This window comes from Ranitomeya imitator, chromosome 5, assembly GCF_032444005.1.
Source record: "Ranitomeya imitator isolate aRanImi1 chromosome 5, aRanImi1.pri, whole genome shotgun sequence".
NCBI classification, from domain to species: domain Eukaryota; kingdom Metazoa; phylum Chordata; class Amphibia; order Anura; family Dendrobatidae; genus Ranitomeya; species Ranitomeya imitator.
In genome coordinates this window covers 710,372,617-710,389,928 of record NC_091286.1, presented here as the reverse complement: position 1 = coordinate 710,389,928, position 17,312 = coordinate 710,372,617, and the positions used below count along the sequence as shown (strand labels likewise).

The following is a 17,312-nucleotide window of genomic DNA, read 5'->3' as shown; positions in this document are numbered from 1 at the left end:
CCCTCTTTGAGAATACCCGTCGGCTCAGGCAAACCTGGAGAGTCGGGCACAAAACTCCTAGACAGGGCATCCGCCTTCACATTTTTAGAGCCCGGAAGGTACGAAACCACAAAGTCAAAACGGGAGAAAAACAGCGACCAACGAGCCTGTCTAGGATTCAACCGTTTGGCAGACTCGAGATAAGTCAAGTTCTTGTGATCAGTCAAGACCACCACGCGATGCTTAGCTCCTTCAAGCCAATCACGCCACTCCTCGAATGCCCACTTCATGGCCAGCAACTCTCGATTGCCAAAATCTAAATTTCGCTCAGCAGGCGAAAACTTCCTGGAAAAGAAGGCGCATGGTTTCATCACCGAGCAATCAGCACCTCTTTGCGACAAAACCACCCCCGCTCCAATTTCAGAAGCATCAACCTCAACCTGGAACGGAAGCGAAACATCTGGTTGACACAACACAGGGGCAGAAGAAAAACGACGCTTTAACTCTTGAAAAGCTTCCACAGCAGCAGAAGACCAATTGACCACAACAGCACCCTTCTTGGTCAAATCGGTCAATGGTTTAGCAATACTAGAAAAATTACAGATGAAGCGACGATAAAAATTAGCAAAGCCAAGGAACTTTTGCAGACTCTTCAGAGATGTCGGCTGAGTCCAATCATAAATGGCCTGGACCTTAACAGGCTCCATCTCGATGGTAGAAGGGGAAAAAATGAACCCCAAAAATGAAACCTTCTGAACACCAAAGAGACACTTTGATCCCTTCACAAACAAAGAATTAGCACGCAGGACCTGGAACACCATTCTGACCTGCTTCACATGAGACTCCCAATCATCCGAGAAGACCAAAATATCATCCAAGTATACAATCAGGAATTTATCCAGGTACTCTCGGAAGATGTCATGCATAAAGGACTGAAATACTGATGGAGCATTGGCAAGTCCGAATGGCATAACTAGGTACTCAAAATGACCCTCGGGCGTATTAAATGCAGTTTTCCATTCATCGCCCCGTTTAATACGCACAAGATTATATGCACCACGAAGATCTATCTTGGTGAACCAACTAGCCCCCTTAATCCGAGCAAACAAATCAGATAACAGCGGCAAGGGGTACTGAAATTTGACCGTGATTTTATTTAGAAGGCGGTAATCAATACAAGGTCTCAGCGAACCATCCTTCTTGGCCACAAAAAAGAACCCCGCTCCCAATGGCGACGATGACGGGCGAATATGACCCTTCTCCAAGGATTCTTTTACGTAACTCCGCATAGCGGCATGCTCAGGTACAGATAAATTAAACAGTCGACCCTTAGGAAACTTACTGCCAGGAATCAACTCGATAGCACAATCACAATCCCTATGCGGAGGTAGGGCATTGGACTTGGGCTCATCGAATACATCCCGGTAATCAGACAAGAACTCTGGGACCTCAGAAGGGGTGGATGATGAGATAGACAGAAATGGAACATCACCATGTACCCCCTGACAACCCCAGCTGTACACAGACATTGATTTCCAATCTAATACTGAGTTATGGACTTGTAGCCATGGCAACCCCAACACGACCACATCATGCAGATTTTGCAACACCAGAAAGCGAATATCCTCCTGGTGCGCAGGAGCCATGCACATGGTCAGCTGGGTCCAATACTGAGGCTTATTCTTGGCCAAAGGCGTAGCATCAATTCCTCTCAATGGAATAAGACACTGCAAGGCCTCCAGTACTGTTATGAATAGGTAATTCAGGACCACAATGGACCTTGAAGTTCAGGGCACAACAAGTGACCTGACAAAAACCACAAAACATAGGACGAGCTCTGAGACGTGGGAACTCTGCTGACCGCAATCCCTAAACCTATCAAACCACACTAGAGGTAGCCGTGGATTGCGCCTAACGCTCCCTGTGCAACTCGGCACAGCCTGAGAAACTAGCTAGACCTGAAGATAGAAAAATAAGCCTACCTTGCCTCAGAGAAATTCCCCAAAGGAAAAGGCAGCCCCCCACATATAATGACTGTGAGTAAGATGAAAACACAAACACAGAGATGAAATAGATTTAGCAAAGTGAGGCCCGACTTACTGAATAGACCGAGGATAGACCGAGGAAAAGACCCTCCGCACCGACTAACGGTACGGAGGTGCTCCCTCTGCGTCTCAGAGCTTCCAGCAAGCAAGCAAAACCAAAAACGCAAGCTGGACAGAAAATAAAGCAACAAAAGAAACACAAGCAGAACTTAGCTTATGCTGAGCAGACAGGCCACAGGAACGATCCAGGAGGAAGCAAGACCAATACTAGAACATTGACTGGAGGCCAGGATCAAAGCACTAGGTGGAGTTAAATAGAGCAGCACCTAACGACTTAACCTCATCACCTGAGGAAGGAAACTCAGAAGCCGCAGTACCACTCGTGACCACAGGAGGGAGCTTAATCACAGAACTCACAACACTCTTCACACCTAACACTATCCTCCCATCTTATTCTATCTTTCTTGAGCTTTGATGGTAGTCAAATGTTTCTTTTAACTGCAATCTGCTAATTGTTCCCTACTGTGAACTGTCCTCCCTCTCTCTCACCGCTTCATTTCATGGACACTTGAATGGTATAAGTTGAATTGAGCTGGTGAGATTTGACTTTAGTCAGATGTGACATCATTTCAAGTGACATGTTTTAAGTGTTTCGTCAGAAATAGTCCAGATATTGGCCAGACGGTAAGACTAATCACTGTATTCTAATTTTACTTGCTTTTCTTTCCCTGCTCTTTAACCATACTCACATTTGCCCTGTCTTTTCGCTCCACTAATCCTCACTCTCCTTCGCTAACCCCTTACCCCTGCACCCTCAAACCAAATAACTATCTCCCCCTCTCTCCCACCCCTCACCTCGCTTCATCCGCAGACCTGCTCTTCAACTTCAGACATCACCTACTAAAATATAAGCCGATTGCTCTCCTTCACCCACTCGCTTTCCCTTTTTCTTCTCATTCTCACTGCTGACGACATATCCCCCAATCCTGCCCCCCCGCCTCATACATCTCACTAATCATCACCCCTATACTTCTCACACCAAGAGAAACCACCACAATCCCTCACACTTAAAATCTGTGCCACTGACCCACCCCCCTGCTTCCTCTCTCTGGGGCACTTTGGAATACCCGCTGTCTGCAAAAAGCTCCATCTGATCCACGATCTCTTTACTTCCCACAATCTTTCCTTCATGGCACTCACTGAGACCTGGCTGACGCCCCGACACTGCCTCCCCTGCACTGAGTTATGGTGGCCTCCACTTTACCCACACTCCTCATTCTGGCAACAGACATGGCGGGGGAGTGGGTTTCATTCTTTCCAAAAACTGTTACTTCAACCCTATCCAACCCCCACCCTTCCTTATCCTCCCTTCTTTCGAGGTTCACTCTGTCCGTATCTACTCTCCCTCTAATCTCCAAACGGCTGTCACATACCGACCTCCGGGCTCAGCCACTGCCTTCATTGACCAATTCTCCACCTGGCTTCTTCACTTTCTCTGCTGACATCCCCACCATCATAATGGTTGATTTTAATATCCCTACTGACACCCAGCAGCCTCCAAGCTCCTGTCCCTTACTTCATCCTTTGGAAATACTCGGTAGTCCTCCACAGCCACCCACACAGATGGAGATATGCTAGACCTCATCTTCACCCGCCTGTTCCTTTTCTAATCTCACAACCTCTCCCTTCCCCCTATCTGACCACCATCTACTCACCTTCTCACTCCATATACCAGACCTCTGTCCTTCCCTAATAACCTCCCTCTCTAACATCACTGAAGGAGAGCTTACTCGCCTCTTTTCCAAATCACACCTCACCACCTGTGCACTTGACCCCATCCCTTCCCACCTGCTCCCCAACCTCACTAACATGCTCATTCCAGCTCTAACCCATCTCTTCAACCTATCCCTATCTTCTGGTATCGTCCCCTCTGCCTTCAAACATGCCACCATTACACCCATCCTCAAAAAAGCTAACCCTGACCCAACTGCTATGCCCAGCTATCGCCCCATATCACTGCTCCCGTTTGCTTCCAATCTCCTTGAGCAGCATGTCCACGCTCAACTTTCCTCCCACCTCTCATCTCTCTCCTTGACAACCTCCAATCTGGCTTCTGCCCCCACCACTCCACCGAAACTGCCTTGACCAAAATTACTAATGACTTATTCACAGCCAAAGCTAACAGACAGTTCTCCATCCTCCTTCTCGACCTGTCCTCTGCCTTCGACACAGTCGACCACTGCCTACTGCTACAGATTCTTTCTTCCCTTGGCATCAAAGGCCCTGTCCTGGATTGCCTGATACCTTTCCGACCGCACATTTAGCGTTTCCCACTCCCACACTACCTCCTCACCCCCGCCCTCTCTCTGTTGGAGTCCCTCAAGGCTCAGTCCTAGGGCCCCTACTTTTTTCCATCTATACCCTTGGCCTATGACAACGCATAAAGTCCACTGGCTTCCAGGACCACCTGTATGCGGACGACACTCAGATTTACCTCTCTGGCTCAGATGACTCCTCTCTGCTGTCCAGAATCCTGGAGTTTCTGTCAACCATATCCTCCTTCTTCAACTCTCGCTTCCTAAAACTTAATGTAGACAAAACCGAACTCATCATCTTTCCCCCATCTCGCGTATCCCCCCTACCTGATCTATCTATTATGGTAAATGGCATCACGCTCTCTCTTGCACCTGAAATACGCTGCCTTGGGGTAACTCTTGACTCTGCCCTGTCCTTCAAACCGCACGTCCAAACTCTTGCCACCTCCTATCACCTCCAATTAAAAAATATTGCCAGAATCCGTCCCTTCCTCAGCCCACAATCTACTAAATACTCTTGTGCATGCCCTATCATCTTCCGCCTCGATTACGGCAACACCCTCCTCTGTGGCCTCCTGCTAACTCCCTTGCACCACTCCAGTCTGCGGCTGCAGACTGGTATTTGTATAATATATATATATGTATAATATTAATATCAGCCCGCAGCTGTCTGCGTAGTCTTAACTGGCTATTAAAATAGGGGGACCCCTGTTATGAACTGGTGGTTTAGGAGCAACATGGGACTAGCTCTGAAGGAGGTGGTACCTGTACTGACCGCAGTCCCTAAGCTCAACACAACACTAGAAGTAGCTGTGGGATGCTCCTATCACTCCCTAGGCGCACCTCATCACAGCCTGAGAACTAACTACCTCTAAAGATAGAAACAGGAAAACTATCTTGCCTCAGAGAAAATCCCCAAAGGATAGATAGCCCCCCACAAGTAATTACTGTGAGTGGAGAGGGAAAAGACATATACAGAATGAAACCAGGATGCAGCACAGGAGGCCAGTCTAGCTAAATAGATAGGAATAGGACAGGAAAGAATACTGTGCGGTCAGTATTAAAAACTACAAAAATCCACACAGAGTTTACAAAAATCTCCACACCTGACTAAAGGTGTGGAGGGTAAATCTGCTTCCCAAAGCTTCCAGCTTAACTGAATTAATCCAAACAGACAAGCTGGACAAAAACATAGAAAGCACAGAACGAATAAGTCCACAACCCGTGGAGAGAAAAGAGCAAGCAAGGACTTAACTTTGCTGAACTGGTCAGGATATCAGGGAAATCCAAGAGAGATGTGAATCCAACCAGGAACCATTGACAAGTGGCACTGGCTGAAGAGAGAGCCAGGCATAAATAGCCGAGCAGAAAGACAATCAGTGGAAGCAGCTGCAGACTGCTAAATCCAAGGAGCAGCCATACCACTTAAAACCACCGGAGGGAGCCCAAGAGCAGACCTCACAAAAGTGCCACTTACAACCACCGGAGGGAGCCCAAGAGCGGAATTCACAACAGACCCCCCAAAAAAATGATGGGGGGTGCCCCTATATTTTATAGCCAGAAAGGCTACGCAGACAGCTGCGGGCTGATATTCATAGCCTAGAGATGAGCCATGGATATTGCCCCCCCCCCGGCAACAAAAACCAGTCTCCAGCAACCCCAGAAATGGCGCATCTCTAAGATGCGCCAATTCCGGCACTTAGCCCCTCTCTTCCCACTCCCCTGTAGCGGTGGGATATGGGGTAATAAGGGGTTAATGTCACCTTGCTATTGTAAGGTGACATTAAGCTGGGTTAATAACGGAGAGGCGTCAATAAGACGCCTATCCATTATTAATCCAATAGGAAAGGGTTAATAACACACACACACATTAGGAGAATAGTATTTTAATATTCTTCATTTAACCATACTTAACATACTTCATCGCCTGCAAAAAACGTAAAATAATAAACCGTATACTACCTGTCTGCCGTAGTCTAATTAATAACGAGTGTCCCACGATGATCTCCCCTATAGAACAGTGACATCGGGTGATGTCACTGCTCTATAGGACCCTCAGTGACACACTGACAGGAGACAATGGCTCCTGCAGTGCATCACTGAGGTTACTATACTTCAAAGTCTCACTTTATGGCAATTGCTGCGTGGGAACATTTTTTTCACAAATAAACACCGGTAATATCAAAGAAATTTTACTATCATAAAGTACAATAAGTCATGAGAAAACAGTCTCCGAGTCACCGGGATCCGTTGAAGCGTTCCAGAGTTATAACCTCATAAAGGGACAGTGGTCCGAATTCTAAAAATTGGCCCGGTTCATAACGTGCAAACCACCCTTGGGGGTAAAGGGGTTAAAGAGGTAGACACAGGAACGGTTTCTATTTAAAGTCCTGCTGGTTTATTGCAATCCTTATAAACCTCGTCAGCAGAAAATGTAAATCCGGCCTTTGTCTGACAGAAGGTAAAACATAAAGTAACAAGTCCATACAATATTGCTAGTTAGCACCTGAATTAGAGTCCGGCCTCCATGTCCTGTAGAAAAGGGCATTCAATCCAGGAGACCTGCGACCTCCATACATCCAGCTTTCCTTAACACAAATGCACACCTCCAGAGCTTGCACCTTTAGACCCGGCACATAATGGTCTAGAAAGCTGGGTATTTATCCTCTGGACGCCTCTCCTCTACAGCTGTCTAATCATTCTAGCACTAAACATGGCTGATTAACCCCTCTCATCACAGTGTGCTGGAGGATTTTTCCTAGGTTTATATTACTGAGGCTAACAACCTCAGTGCTACATATCCCCATCTGGTACAAAATATAAAAATGCAGGTGTGAACATTCTGATCAGACTGTATGAAGCACACGGCCACGTCACGGTGAACCTCTCAGTGGGTCCTAACTTGGTATATTGCGTGTTCTCTCCCTTTTTTCTTGGACCTGTAGTCCTCCCATTTGGCAGAGGTAATTTTAAATTAGCAGGAGACTGCAGAGGGGTCCAGACTATTGTTGCTCTCACTTCAGACTATTGTTGCTCTCACTTGAGGAAGGTGAGTTTCAGTGCTCCTTTCATTTGGAGTTGGTGCTGTGTGGTGGCCATTGTTGCAGTGATTTTGTGCTTGTGGGGCGCTGCGGTCTGGAGTCATGGGGACTTGGTCATGCAACATGGGTGCTGTGAGGCACCAGGCCGTCCACCCTGCTGATGCATTGCCGCTGCGGCGGAGGTTAGCGCATGACGCCACTCCGTTAAGGTGAGAAAAGTTAGGACCCACTAAGGTTCACTGTGGCAGCGGCTTCATACAGTCTGATCTGAATGTTACACTGAGAACGTCCTGGTCAGTTATTTATATTAGCGCCTAGCGGCATTAGATGTATGATTTTTGGAGGTGCGGTCCATGCTGGTTTTTTTGTGTGTGAATTATTTTGTTTAACACATTATTGCAGTTTCAAGATATTATTTCCATGTTTTTGAAGCCCAAATGTTTTAAAAAAACACAAACAAACCTCTTTTCGTGGTGCGTTTCTGTCCATTTATTACAGTGTGGCTCCAGATTCCTCTCAGTGTGCGTGAGCGTGTGACTACTGTAATACAAAGGGTTCTGTGAAAATAAAGTCTTTTCTTCCATGGGTCCCGGTCAGAGTTGTGGGGCAGATCGAAGCACTTAACATTCATATGATGATCAAAGGCTGTAAATAACCTGATGAGTGAAAAAGCTTTTTTTTTGCCCTTATAACATTTTTCAACTTTAAGAACAAGTTGATGGACAACTTTTAAAACTTTTAATGGAGAATGCTGCAGTCCATCAGCAACCACGAATAAGCTGCAACGTTCACAACATCCCTGAATGTCTGAGAGAAGTGTGAGCGAAGAAGCCCATAAGCAGCCGCTGATTGGCTGCAGCTCATACAGGTGCATTCACAAAATTAGAATATCATCAAAAAGTTAATCTATTTCAGTTCTTCAATCACTGCATCAATGCGGTGTGGCATGGAGGCGATCAGCCTGTGGCACTGCTGGGGGGTTATGGTCTGCTGTCTCTCTATGGGGATAAGGTCAGGCGTGTTTGCTGCCAATCAAGCACAGTGATACTGTTGTTTTTACACCAGGTATTGGAACTTCTGGCAGTGTGGACAGGCGCCAAGTCCTGCTGGAGAATGATATCGCCAAAAAGCTTGTCGGCAGAGGGAAGCATGAAGTGCTCTAAAATGTCCTGGTAGACGGCTGCGCTGCCTTTGGTCTTGATAAAACACAGTGGGCCTACACCAGCAGATGACACGGCTCCCCAAACCATCACTGATTGTGGAGGCTTCACACTTGACCTTGGAAATCAAGGTCTCCGAGTCTGGAGGAAGAGAGGAGAGACAGATAATCCAAGCTGCTTGAGGTCAAGTGTGAAGTTTCCACAATTGGTGATGGTTTCGGGAGCCATGTCATCTGCTGGTGTAGAGAATCTATGGGGTATTGTCAAGAGGAAGATGACACCAGACCCAACAATGCAGATGAGCTGAAGGCTGCTATCAAAGCAACCTGGGCCTCCATAACCCCTCAGCAGTGCCACAGGCTGATCGCCTCCATGCCACGCCGCATTGATGCAGTAATTGATGCCAAAGGAGCCCTGACAAAGTATTGAGTACATTTACTGATCATACATTTTGGTAGGCCAACATTTCAGATTTTACAATCATATTTCAAGCTGGTGTTTTAAAGTATTCTAATTTACTGAGATAATGACTTTTGGATTTTCATTGGCTGTAAGCCATAATCATCAACATTAACAAAAATAAACACGTGAAATAAATCACTCTGTGTGTAATGACTCCATATAATATGAGTTTCACTTTTTGTATTGAAGAACTGAAAAAATGTAACTTTTTGATTATATTCTAATTTTGTGTGATGCAGCTGTATGTGACAAAGATGTCACACGAGTGGCAACACACGCAGGGCCTACAACACTGGAACGCTGTCAGTCAGGAGGTGAGAAGATGTTGCTATAATTGTCAATGGGGTCCAGTTTCATTTAAGAAGTGGTTGTCCAAGTATTGGACAGCCCATTTAAAAAAAGAAAATTGTTTGTTCGGTCAGTGAATTCTCAAATTTTTTTTTTTAAATCTACTACTATTCTTTTAAAACATTTTCTACATATTGTACATCAATACGGCTTCTCTCCTGTGTGACTTCTCGCATGTCTAACAAGATTTGATTTGTATGTAAATGTTTTTGGACACAGTGAACATGAATACGGCCTCTGTCCTGTGTGACTTCTCTGATGGTCTTTCAGTTTGGCTTTAGTAATGAAACATTTCCCACATTCTGAACATGAATACGGCTTCACTCCTGTGTGAATTCTCTCATGTTTAACAAGATCTGAAGTATTTGTAAAACATTTCCCGCATTCGGCACATGAGAATGGCTTCTCCCCTGTGTGACTTCTCACATGTCTAACAAGATTTGATTTATTTGTAAAACGTTTCCCACATTCTGAACAGGAATACGGCTTCTCTCCTGTGTGACCTCTCTCGTGTGAAGCAAGATGTGATTTATTGGTAAAGCGTTTCCCACATTCTGAGCAGGAGTATGGCTTCTCCACTATATGAATTCTTCTGTGTGTTAAAATGACTGAGCGTTTCCCACATTCCCCACACTGAAATTTTTTACTCCAGTTGAGACCGGTACTTGAAACAATTTCTGATAGGTCAGCAGAATGATCAGAGAGATTTCTGCGGCGACGTCTTCGATGTACATTAAGGGACATGGGTTTTTCTCTTGAATGGCGCTGCATGACATCCTCAGTGATGAAGCTTCTCTTAGATTTCTTGGTGGACTTATCTGTTTAGATTAAAATTAATTTCATTATTTTTATTTTAGAACCACAAATTCAACAAATTCTGAATATTTCTGTTAGGATGGAAACACAGGAGCAGTTTTTTGAGACAAAGTAGGAAGTGGATCAAGATCCATGACGATGAAGTGCAAGTCTGTCCTTTACTTTTCCAAATTCAATTCTGGTTTTAGTTGATAAAAAAGTGTCAGGAAACCTGGGTGTGTGATTTCATCCTTAGAAAGTTTAGAAGAACATGTCAAGGACATCAATGACAGGTCAGGGATTCTGGTCTACACTTGGCGACAACTCTTTATTACATAACTCAAGCTGTGTTCACACTTTGTGGCCACAATTACAGTAGAACTGCAATTTTTATCGCAATTATGCAAAATCATGGGAAAGCGACGTGTTCTTGTCGCGGTTACAGTAAGAACAGCAATGCGGTGACAATGTGTAAACAGAGCTCCAACCTTGATTACGGTAAATGCACAAATCTGAAAAGCAGAATCTTGTCAGAAAATCAAGTGTCCATTCTGAAAACACATTTGACTCATATTCTCTTCCTAACTTGATGAATTTTCATTTTCACATTGTCATTTTTTTTATCCCTTTAACCTCATTTCTATGTCAGATACATCAGGGCGTCTTTCTGCAAGACCAGTTGTAGTTTTGAATGACACCATTCATAAATAATAATTTGATTTGTGTTGCTAATTTCTGAGAACTGTGGCTTTTACTTTTCTGCTGATAGGGAGGGTGCGAGGGCTTGTTTAGTGTGGTGAGCTGCAGAGGTCCCGTCAAGTTCACACCACTTACACATAGCTGTCAGCGCTTGACAATCACATTAAAGTAGTGCAACAGCTGCGATCGAAGTCGGCACAGGAGAAATACAGCAGCGATCGGAGCCAGCGCAATAGAAATACAGCAGTGATCGGAGCTTGCGCCAGAGAAATACAGCAGCTATCGGAGCCAGTACACTGAAACACAAGATACTGTACATGTTCTTATGTGGACCTGTCCCGCCCAGTAATAAATGGTGGCTGTGTTCTGTATGTATGTGGCTGCCATTACTAGCTTTCAAACTTCAGCATAGCTTTATGCTCCATTTCTCCTGATCTCCTAAAGACAGGTCTCTGTGGCATTTGTTGCAGTTCCTGAAGGCAGAAGATAAAGGATGCGATGCTGGAGGAGTGGTAATTTAAAGGGAACCTGTCACCAGCTGACATAAGTTACGGCCATCACCTTTCAGGGCTGATATACAGCATTCTATAATGCTGTATATCGACCCCCACCCCGACCTGTAAGAGAAGAAAAATAACTTTTATTATACTCATCTGCTGGGCGGTCTGGTCAGATGGGTGTCGCTTTTCTTGGTCCGGCTCCTGCCATCTTCTTGCGATGTTGACCTCCTTCTTGGTTTGTGTGGATGACAAGTCCCTGCGTCATCCACAGAAGTCTCCTGGTATCGCGCTACTGCGCAGGCGTACTTCTCTGTCCTGTTGAGATGTTGAGAGCAAAGTAGTGCTCTGTGCAGGCGCCGGGGCTCTTTGATCTCTTTCGGCACCTGCGCAGAAGAGCGGTGCTGAGTCCACACGAAGCAAACAGGAGGGCGGCATTGCCAGAAGGGAGGCGCCAGCCCAAGAAGAGTGACGCCCATCGGGCTTGACCGCCCCGCAGGTGAGTATAATTAATGTTATTTTTCTTCTCTTGCAGGTCGGGTTGGGGGCAGATATACAGCATTATAGAGTGCTCTATATCAGCCCTGAAAGGTGATAGCCGTAACTTATACCGGCCAAACCTGGTGACAGGTTCGCTTTAAGGCTTGGTAATCCTGGCTGAAGCTACATAACATCCCACACTTTTCCATCACTCACTCCCAGAAGAGCAAGGCTTCAAGGGGAATCCTTCACATTGAGCCCTTAGAAGGAAAACTGGCAGTACGTTTGACCCCACTAAACCACTTGTATGCATATGTAGCCAGTGACAAACTCATTGGTATCTTTATATTTTCAATCTATTGCCTGAATCTTGAGAAATGCATGATTTTAGTGGTATGTAAATCAAGTGTTATGGGCAGGAGGGAGCACTTAACGAAACTCTGCCTCCTCCGGGTATTAGCATCCTTCATGCCTCGATCTCTCTGTTGATGGATAGCTGATATACATCTTCCGTCAAGTGCGGGATAGAGAATTGAGCTCCTGCACAAACCAGCCGTCTCTGTGTATCCGTGTACTAACTTACCATCTTGAGGACAAAGGTTTCACCTTTTACTGCGCCATAGAATGCTGGAGCCTAAGCCTTTGGGAGGTGCCCAGTAATGCTGCTGCCGCTTTGCGATAGCCACAATTTGTGTTAGTCTCAAAATATTTGGCCACAACTGAGCTATAAAGGAGCTTGAAACCAGGGACTCCATTATTACATACCTGCTGTATCATCTCCTGGAAGTACCCCTTCCAAGTCACTCATACATGGCGCATCGTCCGTCATCTGGTCCTCATCAACTTCCATTTTAATGATGGTCAGATCTCCAACCTGATGTCACATATATAACAGCTCAGTACAATACCGCAGACATCACCAGAAGACCCCAAATTTGAACGCGGCCCCATATAGATGTGGTGGAGGCGCAGCTTCATCTACCTGGTCACTCTCCGGACAGTCCTGGGCATACAGAGGAGACGGACATCTCTCTGGGGAATTTCTTACACGGAGTCCATCTGTAGGAAACAGCCGGACAAGAGAGTGTTACATAGGATGACGGGAGAAGCATCTAGGTGACCCTCTAACAGACATGAACGTTCCCCTCCTTACGCTGCTGCTCAGACATGAATTCCGTCTCCTCTTCTTCATCTATGACCTCAACCTTAATATTAATCAGATCTTCGCCCTAAAATACAAGAAAAACATGAAATGAGCCACAAATCAGTGATATATGGACGTATGTGCTTGAGACGATAGCCCCATCTACCTGATGATTCTCTGAGTCATTCTCCTCTGGAGAGTCCTGGGAATAAAGAGGACTCGGACATCTCTCTGGGAGGTTTCTTACACTGAGTCCATCTGTAGGAGACAAACCGTGACAATACACTGACCGCCATACATCTACATACCAGACATGGCAACTACACGATCCTCGTATATCTACATAGCAGACACGATGGCTATATGACCCCCGTACATCTACATACCAGACACAGTGGCTATACAACCTCCATATATCTACAAACTGGACACGGCGGCACCATGACCACCGTACATCTTTATGCCAGACTCTAGGAGGAAACCGGAGCAACTAGGTAAAAAGTTAATTTTTTATTACAAATAATCTCAAATAAATATATAAATCATAACACCACAATATTAAATAAAATACAGATACAGGATAGACACATATATAAGTAGATACACAGATCCGTAAGTAAAGTGACAGTGCATAGGGTTTAATTGCTATGGTAAGGTTGCCGTTATAAATCCATACTTAAATCATTAGTGCCACTGGACAAAAATCACCAGGGAGGCAAGGCTTACCAGGAGCAAGGCCGGAGGACCCAGGGTACAGATGTAGGTAACCCTCGACGCGCGTTTCGCGTGGCAAAAGCACCACTTTATCAAGAGGAGTGAAGTTACCAGGGAGAGCAGGACCTTTTATGGCCATGTGACCGGACGTGTGATGTCCGGATAGCCAATGAGGGTGGTTTTAGCGGCGCATGCGCACCGCACAGCTCAGGTCCCGCACTGTGCACCGGAGCGTCACACATCCCTACGCAAGCAGGGGAAAAAGAAATTTAACCCCATGCGTGTGAGGGAGGCCGAAGACGCGCCGGTACATGTCGGCAGCGCAGAGCGTCGGGGCGCATGCGCACTTCGACCCAAGCACAAGTAAGAGAAAAAGAAATGAAAGGAACACACACAATGCGAAAGACTGCTAATAGATCTAATCAACCACTGGAGGCACATACGCCGTTATATTTAAGCCATAGCTTCCTGTAAGTCAGACTCTCACATATAATAGACATATATATAAGATCATATTACACAATAAGTAAATATAAAAATATGTCCAGACATTCGAATGTATATATATATGAACAAAGACAATGCATATATATGTATGCGTAACAGGAAGTCGGCATTGATAAAAGAAGATATCCAGTGGTAAATTCCAATGTTGCAGCCATCCATCATACACATGTATTTAACCCCTTAGTGACAGAGCCAATTTGGTACTTAATGACCAGGCCAATTTTTGCAATTCTGACCACTGTCACTTTATGAGGTTATAACTCTGGAACGCTTCAACGGATCCCGCTGATTCTGAGATTGTTTTTTCGTGACATATTGTACTTCATGTTAGTGGTAACATTTCTTCGATATTACTTGCGATTATTTATGAAAAAAACGGAAATATGGCGAAAATTTTTAAAATTTTGCAGTTTTCAAACTTTGTATTTTTATGCCCTTAAATCAGAGAGATATGTCATAAAAAATAGTTAATAAATAACATTTCCCACATGTCTACTTTACATCAGCACAATTTTGGAAACAAAATTTTTTTTTGTTAGGGAGTTATAAGGGTTAAAAGTTGACCAGCAATTTCTCATTTTTACAACACCATTTTTTTTTAGGGACCACATCACATTTGAAGTCATTTTGAGGGGTCTATATGATAGAAAATAATGAAGTGTGACACCATTCTAAAAACTACACCCCTCAAGGTTCTCAAAACCACATTCAAGAAGTTTATTAACCCTTTACGTGCTTCACAGGAACTGAAACAATGTGGAAGGAAAAAATGAACATTTAACTTTTTTTTGCAAACATCTTAATTCAGAACCATTTTTTTTATTTTCACAAGTGTAAAAACAGAAATGTAACCATAAATTTTGTTATGCAATTTCTCCTGAATACGCCAATACCCCATATGTGGGGGTAAACCACTGTTAGGGCGCACCGCAGAACTTAGAAGTGAAGGAGCGCCGTTTGACTTTTTCAATGCAGAATTGGCTGGAATTGAGATCGGACACCATGTCACATTTAGAGAGCCCCTGATGTGCCTAAACAGTGGAAACTCCCCACAAGTGACACCATTTTGGAAACTAGACCCCTTAAGGAACTTATCTAGATGTGTGGTGAGCACTTTGAACCCCCAAGTGCTTCACAGAAGTTTATAACGTAGAGCCGTGAAAATAAAAAATCGCTTTTGTTTACACAAAAATGATCTTTTTGTCCACAAATTCTTATTTTCACAAGGGTAACAGGAGAAATTAGACCACAAAAGTTGTTGTGCAATTTCTCCTGAGTACGTCGATACCCAATATGTGGGGGTAAACAACTGTTAGGGCGCACCGCAGAGCTTGGAAGAGAAGGAGTGCCGTTTTACTTTTTCAAAGTAGAATTGGCTGGAATTGAGATTGGACGCCATGTCGCGTTTGGAGAGCCCCTGATGTGCCTAAACAGTGGAAACCCCCCACAAGTGACACCATTTTGGAAACTAGACCCCTTAAGGAACTTATCTAGATGTGTGGCGAGCACTTTGAACCCCCATGTGCTTCACAGAAGTTTATAACGTAGAGCCGTGAAAAAAAAAAATTGCATTTTTTCTACAAAAATGATCTTTTTGCCCACAAATTTTTATTTTCACAAGGGTAACAGGAGAAATTAGACCACAAAAGTTGTTGTGCAATTTCTCCTGAGTACGTCGATACCCAATATGTGGGGGTAAACCACTGTTTGGGCGCATCGCAGAGCTTGGAAGAGAAAGAGTGCCGTTTTACTTTTTCAATGTAGAATTGGCTGGAATTGAGATCGGACGCCATGTCGCGTTTGGAGAGCCCCTGATGTGCCTAAACAGTAGAAATCCCCCACAAGTGACCCCATTTTGGAAACTAGACCCCCCATGGAACTTATCTAGATGTGTGGTGAGAACCTTGAATGCCCAAGTGCTTCACAGAAGTTTATAATGCAGAGCCGTGAAAATAAAAAATATTTTTTTTTTCCACAAAAAAGATTTTTTAGCCACCAAATTTTTATTTTCACAAGGGTAACAAGAGAAACTGGACCCCAAAAGTTGTTGTCCAATTTGTCCTGAGTATGCTGGTACCCCATATGTGGGGGTAAACCACTGTTTGGGCGCACGGCAGAGCTCGGAAGGAAGGAGCGCCGTTTTGGAATGCAGACTTTGATAGAATGGTCTGCGGGTATTATGTTGCGTTTGCAGAGCCCCTGATGTACCTAACCAGTAGAAACCCTCCACAAGTGACCCCATTTTGGAAACTAGACCCCCCAAGGAACTTATCTAGATGTGTGGTGAGAACTTTGAATGCCCAAGTGCTTCACAGAAGTTTAGAATGCAGAGTCGTGAAAATAAAAAATATTTTTTTTTCCACAAAAAGATATTGTAGCCCCCAAGTTTTTATTTTCACAAGGGTAACAGGAGAAATTGGACTGCAATAGTTGTTGTCCAATTTATCCCGAGTACGCTGATGCGCCATATGTGGCGGTAAACCACTTTTTGGGCGCACGGCAGAGCTCGGAAGGGAAGGAGCGCCTTTTTGGAATGCAGACTTTTATAGAATGGTCTGTGGGCATTATGTTGCGATTGCAGAGCCCCTGATGTACCTAAACTGTAGTAACCCCCCACAAGTGACCCCATTTTGGAAACTAGACCCCCCAAGGAACTTATCTAGATGTGTGGTGAGAACTTTGAATGCCCAAGTGCTTCACAGAAGTTTAGAATGCAGAGTCGTGAAAATAAAAAATATTTTTTTTTTCACAAAAAAGATTTTGTAGCCCCCAAGTTTTTATTTTCACAAGGGTAACAAGAGAAATTGGACCCCAGAAGTTGTTGTCCAATTTATCCCGAGTACGCTGATGCCCCATATGTGGGGGTAACCCACTGTTTGGGCGCACGGCAGAGCTCAGAAGGGAGGGAGCACCATTTGACTTTTTGAGCGCAAAATTGGCTGTCGTGTTTGGAGACCCCCTGATGTACCTAAACAGTGGAAACCCCCCAATTCTAGCTCCAACCCTAACCCCAACACACCCCTAACCCTAATCCCAACCTCATCCATAATCCTAATCACTAACCCTAACCATAATCACAACCCTTACCCCAAAACAACCCTAATGTCAACCCTAACCATAACCCTA

General features: G+C 44.7%; 1 protein-coding gene across 3 annotated transcripts in view; it reads right to left on the bottom strand.

Moving 5' to 3' along the window:
• Positions 1-7,845: 7,845 nt before the first annotated feature.
• The window catches only part of LOC138638924 (oocyte zinc finger protein XlCOF8.4-like), a 95,114-nt gene continuing 85,647 nt past the window's right edge, over positions 7,846-17,312 (bottom strand). For all 3 annotated transcript variants that reach the window (XM_069728677.1, XM_069728675.1, XM_069728678.1), the window contains exons 5-9: positions 13,132-13,223; positions 12,975-13,050; positions 12,804-12,880; positions 12,587-12,695; positions 7,846-10,168 (exon numbers count right to left, since the gene is read on the bottom strand). In XM_069728677.1, the coding sequence (XP_069584778.1) occupies positions 9,492-10,168; positions 12,587-12,695; positions 12,804-12,880; positions 12,975-13,050; positions 13,132-13,223 (1,031 nt within the window). In that variant the 3' untranslated portion in view covers positions 7,846-9,491. The remainder of the gene's footprint in view (positions 10,169-12,586; positions 12,696-12,803; positions 12,881-12,974; positions 13,051-13,131; positions 13,224-17,312) is intronic.